This window comes from Alosa sapidissima, chromosome 19 (genome assembly GCF_018492685.1).
Source record: "Alosa sapidissima isolate fAloSap1 chromosome 19, fAloSap1.pri, whole genome shotgun sequence".
Lineage (NCBI taxonomy): Eukaryota > Metazoa > Chordata > Actinopteri > Clupeiformes > Clupeidae > Alosa > Alosa sapidissima.
In genome coordinates, this window is record NC_055975.1 from 25177234 (window position 1) to 25190222 (window position 12989).

The 12989-nt window shown below is 47.8% G+C and overlaps 1 protein-coding gene across 1 annotated transcript in view; it reads left to right on the forward strand.

Moving 5' to 3' along the window:
- The window catches only part of ush2a (Usher syndrome 2A (autosomal recessive, mild)), a 302735-nt gene that overhangs the window by 10465 nt on the left and 279281 nt on the right, over nucleotides 1–12989 (forward strand). The window contains 7 exon segments of the mRNA XM_042073212.1: nucleotides 6274–6409; nucleotides 7855–7918; nucleotides 8638–8695; nucleotides 8697–8789; nucleotides 8791–8839; nucleotides 8842–8933; nucleotides 11430–11617. Of these exon segments, the coding sequence (XP_041929146.1) occupies nucleotides 6274–6409; nucleotides 7855–7918; nucleotides 8638–8695; nucleotides 8697–8789; nucleotides 8791–8839; nucleotides 8842–8933; nucleotides 11430–11617 (680 nt within the window).

The following is a 12989-nucleotide window of genomic DNA, read 5'->3' on the forward strand; positions in this document are numbered from 1 at the left end:
TAAAGTCAAAGAAAATCAGCTCTCTCATACATAAATCAAGTCCGGCAACGTCGAGCAGCGAAGAGGCCCTGAAAACTGGTAATGGCCATAACTTGATATGAGGAATTTCACCGTAAATTATGTCTCTCCGTCGAGCCCTGAGTAATGGTGACAGACTGGCCTGTATGGCTGGGAGGCGTGTAGCGCACAGCGAAGAGTGATCTGGAAATCGCAAGCCCTGATCAGACATATCAAATGCATTGTGCAGCCAAAGCAAGCCAGCTAATCTGTCATAGCTGCAGGGGTTGCAGGCTGTGCAGATGTGGTGAAGCTGATTGTGTCGCTTCGGTTTAGCTGCGCGTCGTCCTTCCGCCTGGTTAGCATGTGTTTATTGCTGGTGAAAGGCACAAGCGGAGCGGGCGAGGGTGGAGAGGGGGGGTGAAGACTGTAGTACGTCATCCTGTCCTCAGCATGACGGCCTGTCGTGAGATGGATGGGCACTGTGTGGCTCTTTGCCCCTACATCTGCAATCGGTGGAGTGAACAGCAAAGTCGTGCGGATTGCACTCACGGCCAGTACATAAATAAAAGACGGGAAGGTGCATATTCAGACACCCGCAAGCGCGCGTTTCAGGGGAGATTTAGAATAAACAGCGATTCATCAAGTGTAAACACTAGATTTACAGTGTGTTGCATCAATTAGGCTGTGCATTTTTGTGAAAATGGTCTGTGAAATATGACACCGTTAGATGAAAGCAACGTAAATTTAGTTTTGTGCATTAACGTTTCAGCTTGTTGAGGCTGTTTTATTTGACGACAAATCACTCATTCTGTAATTTAAAAAATTATACAGGAGCAATCCAAAAGATAAGTCTTGCAACATAAAAATTAGATCACATAAATTACTGCATGCTGATTATCTCTCATCTCATCTTCAAAAACTCTCCCTGAAACTGCTGTGTGGCCGCTCTGGAGTTTCTCGGCCTGTTTGGGCGTAACTCCCATACGTCTCAGGGCGGGCCTTGGAGCACGGGCCCCTATTCCTGCTGCAGAGCTCCCAGCCTGCCTTCACAACACTGCCTCGATCCTTAGAGACAGTTCTATCCAATGGGATTCCTCCGGGTTATAGACACTGACGTAGTGGTGTTCTTTTATAGCCGGAGATATAGGGAGGTGATTGGCTTCAAGCAAGAGGGGCGGGAGGTTACAGGAAGCTTTTTAAATAGAGTAACGGTCGTCTCGTTTCAGCAGTTGGATAGCTGGCTGCTCTTTTTAACCCCCACCGCCGCCACCCACACTTGATTAATGGCATCCATGACAATTAAATCCATTAGGACGTTTTGCACTTGTAAATTTTCGCGCAATGTTTTAATCATCGGAGGGGCACTCAGCTGGCCAGTGTGGGACCTTGAAATTGTTATGGGGAAGGTACTCGATTTAATGAGGGCCAACATTTTTCACTAATATTGCCCACTGCCCACCCAGGCCGGCCGAGGGGCTAGGGAAGAGGAAAGAGAAGGGGGTGAAAAAAATAATAATAAAAGAAACAAAATGGACTCGCGAGCGACACAGCCCCCGGAGCATCACACCTTGTTAGCGAAAAAATGATTTCGACTCCTCTCTGTCATAAGGAGGAGAAGAGAAAGAAGAAGGGAGGGAGAGTGGAAGAGCAGCGGATATGCTTCCTGCTTAAAGAAAAGTCTGCAAAGAGTTATCGCCTTTATTAAAGCGCTGACACCCAGCCTTATGTATTTCCAGCTTGGTCGCTCCGTGCACAGACAATTTTCTTTTCTTAAATAAACTGTCATGCTAGTGCTAATATATAGCTGCCGAGCTCATAGCGGCAGGAAATCCGGGGGCTGATATAAAACATGTATATGTTAGATTGGTAATTGTATCTTTAGTGTATTTGAGTAGAACAAATGTGTTTCTCTCATGGCTGTGTTAATGTGATAAAGGAAAAATTGGCCGTTCATCAGGCCCCTTGTGCTACACGGGAAGACAGGAGAGAGACAGAGAGAGAGAGATGGAGGGAGGGAGAGAGAGAGAGAGAGAGAGAGAGAGGGAGAGAGAGATGGAGGGAGGGAGAGAGAGAGAGAGAGGAGCATAGCCCCTCATCTCCTCTACAGCATCAATATAGTACCAAACCAACAAGCGCCCTTTTCCCTCCTCCTCCTCCTCCTCTCTCCCAGACAGTTATATTTCACATGTCACAGGGATTGGCCCCAGTGTATTATAACACATGTGATAATGTAACAAATTACAAATAGGAAAACATTTTTGCTTCATTTAAATGATAAGAGTCAGTCTTTGCAGGGGCCTGAGCTTGAGCCATAAATAATACATCCGGCGTGTGCGTGTGTGTGTGTGTGTGTGTGCGTGTGTGCGTGTGTGCGTGTGTGCGTGTGTGTGTGTGTGTATCCTGGGCCGATAGACGAGGCCCCGCGCCAGCAGGTATCAAGCCCTCTGTTAAAATGAAGGGGGATTGCTTTGCCTGATACCCTCATCCTTAGTGGAATATTTCTAGGGCCTTTGACAGCTTCTCTAGCCCTGAAATGGAAAGTGTTTTATCATGGAATGGTTTGTCACTCAGAGACAGCCACTGGCAGACTTGCCCCGGGGGGTGGGGTGGGGTGGGGGGCACGGGGGGATTGGGGGGGGGTCAGGTTGTAGTGTATGCCCTTTTTTATGAGCCGGGGTCAACACAAGCGGGGTAGCATTGTTTTGTGCTAAAAGAGAGTATATTGTGTGTGTGTGTGTGTGTGTGTGTGTGTGTGTGTGTGTGTGCGTTTTTATCTGAGGCAACTAATCAAGAATGTGTGTATGTGTGTGTGTGTGTGTGTGTGTGTGTGTGTGTGTGTGTGTCTGTGTGTGTGTGTGTGTGTGCGCGCGCGTGTGTGTGCATACTGTACGTGTGTGTGTGTTTTATCTGAGGCATCTAATCAAGTGTGTGTGTGTGTGTGTGTGTGTTTGTGTGTGTGTGTGTGTGTCTGTGTGTGTGTGTGTGTGTGCGCGCGCGTGTGTGTGCATACTGTACGTGTGTGTGTGTTTTATCTGAGGCATCTAATCAAGTGTGTGTGTGTGTGTGTGTGTGTGTTTGTGTGTGCGTGTCTGTGTGTGTGAGCGCCCCTGTGTGTGTGCAGGCTGTAATCAGGTCTGTGAAGTGTTTATGTGGGGGCTGGTTGTGGTCTGATCTCCGCACCCTATTCCCCCTGTCTCCGCGGATCATTTTGCAGTATGCTTTTCCATGCGAGGAAATAACAATAAAAAGAAATGGACTACCAGGAGAAGTTATGTTTCTGCTCCGTCAGTGAACTCCTGTGTGAGGTGGTAGTGAACTTCAGGGGTAACACGGCCTCTGCCAAAGTGCTAAAACCTGCCCACAGGACACAGAAGCAGTTTGTTTTAATCCTGCCACAACGAGTGGCATTAGCTTTGAGTGCCGGTTCAACACTCACCCACCCAAAGCTTTTTTTTTTTTTTCTTTTTGCCCTGCCCGCACCTTTGCTTCTTCAGCCCACTAGATGGAATTTCTCTCTCTTTAATGTCAGGTGATTGGGTTTCTGTCTTGGCTTCAGGTGGGTCCTTGCGAGGTTAAAGTCGTGGGAAAGGGGAGTATGCTGATGTGTGTGTGTGTGTGTGTGTGTGTGTGTGGGGGTGCCAGTGGCGCGCCGTGTGCCGCCAGTCGTGCCTCACCGGTGCCCGTGCGAGCGGGTCCCACGCCGCAACCCCCATTCAGCTGGGCGACGCGCTCCACTTATTGCCCTGAATGAGAGGAGACTACAGTGGCAAAGAGCAGGCCGTGTAGTGACGAGCCATGTCACAAAAGGGCGAACAGAGCGGCTGTGTGTTCGCGCAGCTGATTCGATCAGCGCCCGCTCGATAGCAAAAAGGTCAAGCCACTACGGCGGCGCAAGTATGAAAAGCCAACTTCTTCCAGTGAATGCATTCAAAGCCGGTCCCTATGGGAAGAGGCCCAAAGGGGTGCATTTACTGTTGCATCTATGACATGCTGGCCAAAGGCCTGGATGTCATTACCTAAGACCTTACATACATCCCCCTACAGCACGGGGCTTTGCTAATTTCATTATACAGGTCAACCATGTTTTTTTTTTTTTTTGTTCTCTTCCTTTCCTCCTTCATTTTGAAAGAGGAGAGCTTTTAATATGTCAGCACTTCCTGATTAGTTTGTGGGGGCTAAACGCGCTCAGGTACAGCTAGTTATTAATCTGGTCTTATGACTCTCTTATGGGGCTCCATACCTGAGTCTCACGTTGCCGTCAGCTGATACCCTCATCACGGGCCGCTATCAGGGGCATCAGGGCCGCATGTCACAAGACCACCTCGTGCAGCAGGAGGATATGGGGACGTGTGAGGCCTATGGACTGTCAGATGTATTTTTTTTATGTTAACACAACACCAGTAGGAGTGTTTTGGCGAAGGATGATGTGATTCAGCTGTGCTGTCCTTAGATGACCTATGAAGTACTAGGATATTGTGCTATATATTACGGTATAATTGGATTATTCTTTGGTGAAATGATATACCAGTCGAGAGTACACTCAGTACATAGTGTATATGTCTCAGAAAGTATAGTTACTTAAAGCAATTTATTTACTGCTCCATGCTATTCATCTCCTCTTTAAGGCATTTGAATAACTCTCGAAAAGTCCCACCATTTTGGCCATATTCACAACTTTATAATTTTTTTTAAGGAAGTCTCATTTCATCCTCCAAGCTATTTGACATTCAGATGCAGACAATGTCAGCATAGACATCCATTTCAAACGGCCTGGAAATGAATGATTTGAACGCTCAAGAGACTATTGTGCTCTGAGTTTCCAGCTCTCTCTCTCTCTTCAGGCGAGAGGAGAGGCAGCCATTTGCAGTGACTTGAAGTGCTCTTGGAAAATCCCTTAGCCGCTCGCTCTCCCTCTGTGTCGTTCAGCAGACATTAACTGCACAGCCGTCTGTTGATTTTTGAGTGCATTACTCATGTGCTTCAATCTTGCTTCGGCCCAACTGCAATACAGCAAGACACACACACACACACACACACACACACACACACACACACACACACACTCATATGTATATATATATATATGTATGTCCTGACTCAAAAAATAAATATTGTCATAAATCGTTCGTAAAAGCAACAGTGACTGGAAATGGCAGTGAAGGAATAACCCCCCCCCCCCAAAAAAAATAAAATAAATAAATAAATAAATAAATAAAAAAAAAACCGAGAAAGGCCAACAATGGGGGAGCGGTGGAGCCAGTTCAAAGGGGTGGGAGTGGGCTAAATGGGATGAAGCACTTCAGAATTCATTTACATCATCCTGACACCGCCTCAGATCTCCTGCAGCAAGTCATTGACTGGTGCTGAGATTCGGAGCTGGTCTCCTCTCCTCGCCTCTCCGCTCCTCTCTTCAATCAGCCGTCATGAAAGTCTGCAGCCTAAGTATCCTCCAGGCAGCCAGGCAGCCAGTTGTCTACTGTTGCCTTCATCCTAAAGGATTTCTCTCTCTCCCCCTCTCTCTCTCTCTTTCTCTCTCTCTCTCTCTCTTTTCCCCTCTCTCTCTCCCTCTGTCTTTTTTTTCAGCCAAGCTAGTTTTATTTCCATGCACCTTTTTCAACTTTTTTTTTGGAAAGGCAGGCTGCGACAGAACGTACAAATGTGGGGATGATGGAGGAGTTTTTTTTTTTATCTAAGAGAAGTGGCAAACATTCGGCAGACGAGGGAAAAGCTCACTGAATTTTTATTTAGTGAGGCTTGTAGTGTGTGTGTGTGTATGTGTGTGTGTGTGTGTGTGTGTGTGTGTGTGTGTGTGTGTGTGTGTGTGTGTGTGTGTGTGTGTGTGTGTGTGTGTGTGTGTGTGTATGTGTCTATATTTTCCCTCTAATGTGTGGGTTTTGAATTCAATATTCATCATTTGTTGCAGGCATTTTGGTCAACAGGAAGCCGGTGTATAATTGAAATGTTGCCAGAGGCTGTTTGAGGGCAGGAAATGAACTGGAAGATTATCCCGCGGATAACTTACATTCGCTTGTTATTTTTAAAATGGCAGACAGTGCACTTGCACTGTGGGAGTTCAAGTGTGACAGTGGTAGTTCCCGTGCCCATGTCTCTCTCTCTCTCTCTCTCTCTCTCTATCTCTCTCTCTTTACCTCTCTCTCTCTCTCTCTCTAGCTCTGTCTGTGTGTGTGTGTGACTGACTAGTGTACCCTCTAACGACGTGTGTCGTGACACATACTGTTTGACAGGACAGTAGCTTGTTCTCTCCACCCGCAGGTGCACGGGACGAGTGTCAGCCTCTTCTTGAATGGCCTGGAGGAGGACAGCACAGCCTTTGACACACATTCTCTGCTCGCCCCAATCACGGACATCATAACTGACAGTGCCGTGTGGATTGGCCAGGGCTCAAATGGTAACTCCTCGTCATGTCAAAGCCTATTCCCTGTCAAATACTGTGCAGTGTGCAGTTTTTTTTTCCTATTGTGCATGTTTTTTTTTTTTGTGTTGCTTTTGATATCACATTTTTTAACCACATTCATCCTTCACAGCAGGAATTGATTTCACTTATTCACGATCACTTGGCTCCGTTACATGTATGAATCTGATAATAATGGGTCAAGTTTATGGTCATCAGAAGAGCTTTCATCACAGAAATATGTGAAAGCCAGACATTAATCTGTGGAGGCATTCATCTGGGTCAGAGGTGACCATATGGGCCCAACTAATCTGCTCCTAAATGAAATGAGATGGGATTTACATAAGACTGAAAGACAGACAGACACACACTCACACACACACACACACACATTTAAATAAACATCCTGTGGACGTCAGCACAGACATGACTGGACAGGAACACCGTGTTAATGTTATAGAATGTTTTATTGAGAATTCTAGAACAGTAGCAGTTTCCTTTCATCCTTTCTACCAGCTTCCCAGAGCATCTAACTCCCCCAGTCGTTTCACCCTGATCAAACTCCTGGTTTGATTGGTTTTGTCTGGCGAAGGGTTATATGCAGTGTTTTGTCTACTTCAGGTTCATCTGGTTTCAGCTGATGGTGGGTAATGTACGTTAGTGATTCTCTCTGTTCTGCTACCATGCCCTGGTTTACAGTCTCGGAGAATGGCTTTGCTGTGCAAAATGGCTCCAAATGTCATTTCAAACATGGCTCATAAAACCAGCGCTGAAGCTGGCTGCCTGGGCAAATGAAGATGTACTGAGCCCGGCGAGTCTGTGCAACGTGAAGCCTGCAGTTGTCCTAATCACATTGTCACTCGGAGAGTAGCCTGATCTAAAGCCTGGAGGTTCTGGCTTTTATGTGTAACCAAAACAAGAATGGGAACAAAGAAACCAAACAAAGGCGGAGGAAAACTTCCTTCCCTCGGCTTTCCCTTGGTTTACCTTTTCAAATGGGCTTTCAAACGGCCAGTTCATTTCACAGGGTGAATCCTCTCTGCTCACCAGATCACAGCGAGAATGTAATCAAGCCTTGCGCGTATAATATAGCCTGACAGGAAGGCCCATCTCTGAATCTCTCGGCAGGCTAGCATGCAGCTGGGTTTATAATGCTTCGCGCCAGGGCTTTCATTAAAGCCTGCAGCTGATTATAATTCTATGAGGGGAGCCTTATCTGGATGTGTTCATGGGCCATCACGTCTGGAGAAGGCACCATGCTGCATAGCCATTGAGCAGGATTATTGGTGACAGGCAACTGTAAATAAGTGTAAGAGATCCCCCCCTCTCTTGGTGTGCGTCTCTTTAGGCCACGTAAAAGACACAGATAAGGTAATCCAGTGCTTGCTATGGATTGTGCAAACTGTCCTCAATAGACGCCATTGACATTTCTTTTTTACCAGGGTCAAATCAATTCATTGGAAGGATGCAGGATTTCAGATTTTATCCTGTCACGCTCACCAACAGGTCAGTGGAATGGCCTCGCGGCCACTCACAATAACCTCACACACACACACACACACCGCAACACTAAACACAGACATAACATCGTTATCGTCCAGACACAACACAAACACGAGGTGCTCCACAGAGCCGTGGCACCCAACGGTATGGCCAGTATTTTCTCATTAAAATCAATGGTCAGGTGGCCAGAGCACCCTATTGTTTGCTTTTTATTGGATGCCTTGTATTGAGTGCCGTCTCTGTTGGTAGTTAAACCAAAAACCCCATGGCAGACAACAGCACACTGACCCCCACACATAGATTGGGTTTGTGTAGTTAAACTCCTATACCATGGAGCTTCCAATACTTCCTTTTCTATAAAATTGTACGTTGGATTGTTTTACATAAAAACAAGTAAATGTTTATCAATTTATCAAATAAAAAATTAATTAAAACATATATATATATCTTAGATGATGTATCGTGGAGTGTGTGTGTGTGTGTGTGTGGGGGGGGGGGGGTATGCACAGGTGTCTTGGTGCTTGCATGTGTGTATCGATGGTGTGTTTTGGTGTGTCCGTGTACTGTATTGACAACCTTGGCATGTTTTGGAATGATGTGTGTGTGTGTGTGTGTGTGTGTGTGTGTGTGTGTGTGTGTACTGTATCGATGACCTTGGTGTGTTTTTTTGGTATGTCTGTGTGTGTGTGTGTGTGTGCTGATGACCTTGGTGTGTTCCTCAGAGAGATCATGGAGGTGTTCACAGGTCAGCTCCCACACCTCCACGCGCAGACTGAGTGTCCGCTGTCCGCCCAGCCACCCCAGAGTGCACCCCCTAGTGGAGAGGTACTGCATCCCCAACGGCGAGGAGGACACCACCACCAACAGAGTTCTGCCGCCTCAACCTGGATGCCCACCCGCTCAGCTACATTAACGACAATGACATTGCACCGCCTGGATCTCACACGTCTTCACCAGGTCCGAGCTGATGGACCAAGGTGTCACACTGACCTTCGACCTGCAGAACGGACAGTATCAGGTAACACTCCAAAGTAGCACCAAGTAAATCTCTAGAATGGTGCCCGGTAAGATTCCAGAACACAGCCAGGTAAGATTCCAGAACAGAGCCAGGTAAGATTCCAGAACAGAGCCAGGTAAGATTCTAGAAAGAAAAGCAGCGCATAAAAGTGCGCCGACACTTTCTGTCACTTGCCCACACACACCAGTGCCAAAGTGTGCCACCCAGTTCGCAGTCATAGGTCATGGGTTAAGGTCATCGGTTCAATAGTCATATTAGTTAGCAGTTTATTTAATTGCTACTGTAGGCCAACCAATAAAGCAAAGTTACAACAAGTCTCCAAAGTCATTGGTACAATACTCACACATACACACTTGCGGGTGAAAAGAAAACTGTACAGTATAAGTTTGCTTTGGGAAAACTAGTGTGCTGAAGAGGGAATATACTGTATGTGTACAGTGGGCCAGATTTGGCTGGCTGGGACAATCTATCCTCCAGACGTCCTGTATGTTTTGTTGATTAAATCTGCGTTATTGCTCCATGACTGCCTCTTCATTGGCTCTCCCATAGCGTACGCTTCTGTCTTTGATTCTGAGCCAGTGTAGGATATCTCCCGTGTGCCGCTGAGCGAGCGGGCGCGAGAAAGAACCACTTAACGTTCCGCTCATCCCCACAGCAACATATAGCACCACTGATGTAATACAACGGCAACAAGCGCAAATTCAGATCAAACACGTCACATTGAGTGAGGAGGAACAAAAGCTGGGCGCATTAACATGCTGATTGTCTTCTCTCCATGACTGGGCTTCCGTGGCAGCCGAGAGAGAGAAAGAGAGACAAAGAGAGAGAGAGAGAGAGAGAGAGAGAGAGAGAGAGAGAGAGAGAGAGAGAGAGAGAGAGGAAGACGAGCGAGCTGAGCTTTTTCTTCTGTGCCCCCCCGCTGTGACCAGGCTCTGTTTCAGACTCCGCTCCGCGCCATACAGCTCCGCGCTAGCTGTCAGGATTTGCTTGAGCAGCGTACCCGTGGAAGAGCTACAGTACTGTACTGCGCAGAGCTCACGGGCCTGGCCTGAGTCATCCCTGTGTGTGTTCGTGTGTGTCTGTGTGTCCTCAAGGCAAGGCAAAGAGAGAGAGACGAGAGAGAGATGCAGTATTCAGCGTTTCGTCTGTTTGTTGTTGATTCCGAGGGTATTTGCGGACGGAAATGGCGGCAGCTTTCAGAAACTAATCCCCTCTCCATTTCTTTTGATGGGTACACTTATCTAATTTAGTGTATTTATGTTATACTTTTGTTTAATGTGTGTTGAAAGTTCATAATTTTACTAATCATGCTTATGTCGGTTTTATTCCTTTGAGGTAGGCATTACAGAAGACAATATAATTAAATAAAATACGTAAGTGGTTTACCTTTACCACTGGAATCATGTCAGAAATGTGTCAGAAAGGATTTATTTAGAAATTGCAGGTACACTGCATAGTGTTGTTGCAGCCAGCTTCAGTCTCAGTTTAACAGCAGGTATCTGCACCACATCCTTCTGAAACACAATGCAGATTATCATAGCATGGGCAACATTTTGTGTTTTCCTTGTTTCCTCTCTTTTTTCCTTCTTGTGGATTTGTAGTCTTCTTTGGGAGACATTGAGCCTTAAGAGCCGTAAGGCTTCTTTTCCGGAGCTCTTGGCCTGGCTGGCGCGGCTGTGTTGAGTGCTTGTCAGCCTCTCCCCGTGCTGTTGCCAGAGACCAGACACTGGCTCCTACTCGCGGAGCTTAAGCACAGCTAAGCAGACACAAAGTTTTAGTGTTTGCAACTTCTGAAGCCCCCCTCTCTCACATTCTCTCTCTCTCTCTCTCTCTCTCACCCCTCTCTCTCTCTCACTTACCCCCCCTCCATCTCTCTCTCCCTCTGTCTCTTTCTCTCTCTCTCTCACCCTCCCTCCATCTCTCCCTCCCTCTGTCCCTCTCTCTCTCTCTCTCTCTCTCTCTCTCTCTCTCTGGTGTGGCTTAGCCGGAGCAGAAAGAGGAGCAGCTGAAAAGAGACAGCGATGGATTTCAGGCGGGCAGTGCTTAGACACTGGCTTCTCTCTCAACACACTTCAATTGGCAGATAAAACAGCAACACAGCACGGCCCGGGCGTCTGTGAAGTGCCCACTTAGCCGGCGCGCTGACCAGTTTTTAACAAACCCCCCCCCCCCCCCCCCCTCAGAATAAGATACAGAAAGCGTGGCTGGAGAGGAGAGAAGAGGAAAGGAAAGGAGAGGAGGGGAGGGGAGGAGAGGAGAGGGAGAGAATGGAGAGAGGAGAGCATAAAGAGGTGGCAAGCTTCAAGCTGTTCCTCACAGCAGAAAATGCGCTTGAGAAGCCAGCGGTGGCGTTGACTGTTACTGTGCAGATAATAGATAATCCATTGCTGTTTAGTATTTCATGCATATCTCTCCACGCCCCCCCCCCCCCCCACTTCTCTGACGATTTCCACGCTTCCCCTCTTTCTTTTTCTCTTCCCTATGTTACTCGTGCAGGTTTTCTACGTGATTCTGCAGTTCCTGAGCCCACAGCCCGAAGCGGTGCGGATTCAAAGGCGGGCTGGCGCCAGCGGCGGCCGCTGGAGAGACTGGCAGTACCTGGCCAAGAACTGCAGCGTCTTCGGACTGGCGGATAACGGCCCGCTGGAGCGCCCAGATTCTGTCAACTGCCTCCAGTTTCCCAGGTTGTCCCTTTTCGGCCCGCAGACACTCTCCTCTTCCTCACACTCTCCTCTTCCTCACACTCTCACTCTTCCTCTTCCTCTTGCTCTTCCTCCACTTCCACTCCTCCTCTGCCTCTTTCTTCCTTGTCCTCCTTCTTGAAGCAGATAACGGCCCTGCTCCAACACACACCTCCTGCCAGCTAAGCTGTATCAAAGTGGGCTTGAGAGCAGCTTCATGTTTGATTCAGAGAGAGAGAGAGAGAACGAGAGAGAGAGAGAGAGAGAGAGAGAGAGAGAGAGAGAGAGAGAGAGAGAGAGGGGAAGAAAAGAGGGAAAAGTAGAAGGGAAGTGGAGGCAGTGTGTAGATTTGCAGGCTTCCTGGGAGGCCCTGTGGCTTTGGGAGGGGGGCTAAGGGGAGGGTGGAGGGGAGTTGGGTGGGGGGGGGGGGGGGTTGGGTGGGGGTGGTAAGGTTCCTCCTGGTCTGGCCGCCGTCCAGGTGGTGTGCTCAGATCCCCCTTTTGTTGGACCCTTCAGTGAGCAACTCAGAAGTCACCTGACCGACCCCCTACCAGGCGCCTTAACCCCCCCCCCCTCCCTCCCCACACCTCTGGGGAAATGCAAACTGATCAAGCAGAGTCTCCCCTTCCAAGCCGACGTATCGCCTTTCAAACAGGAAGAGTCAGGCTTCAGATTTACACACGCACTCTAACCACAAAATCATGTGCGTCTTCCGCAGCCAAATCACAACAGCTCCACTGCTGCTCTTGTTTTTGCTCTCTGAAGTGATCAGGCATCACGGTGAGAAGGCCGTGTTTGTGTACAGGGGTGATATATCTCCAGTCTTGCAGTCATGCAAGAGTGCTGTTCTTCGCCCCCAACACATACTCGTGCCTGTCTGTCCTCAGGGGGCACCCCAGACCTACCAGATGTTTAGCACCAGGCCTCTGAATATTTCAGCAGTGGCAACAGTGGTTTACCACGGCCGGGGCCAATAGAGGCCTCACTAAGCATGATATGACAAACAAGTCACGTCATAGGAGGAGAGAGAGAGAGACTGACAGAGAAATCAGGGGGGAGAGAGAGAAAAAGAAAACAAAGTTAGAGCATTGAAAAGAGAACGAGATGAGAGAGAGAGAGAGAGAGAGAGAGAGAGAGAGTAGGGTCATAGTGTGTGTGAGAGAGAACAAGATCATAACAAAAGAAAGAAGTAGAGGGAAAGATAGAGTGAATAATGGAGAGAGAGAGAGAGAGAGAGAGAGAGAGAGAGGCAGGTGAAAGGGAGAAAAATAAAAAAGAAAACAGAAATAAACAGGGTGATGAGGGCTATCTAATCATAAGGGAAATGAAGAGTGAGACAGGTGCACAAGGAGGGAGAGAGAGAGAGAGAACAAGA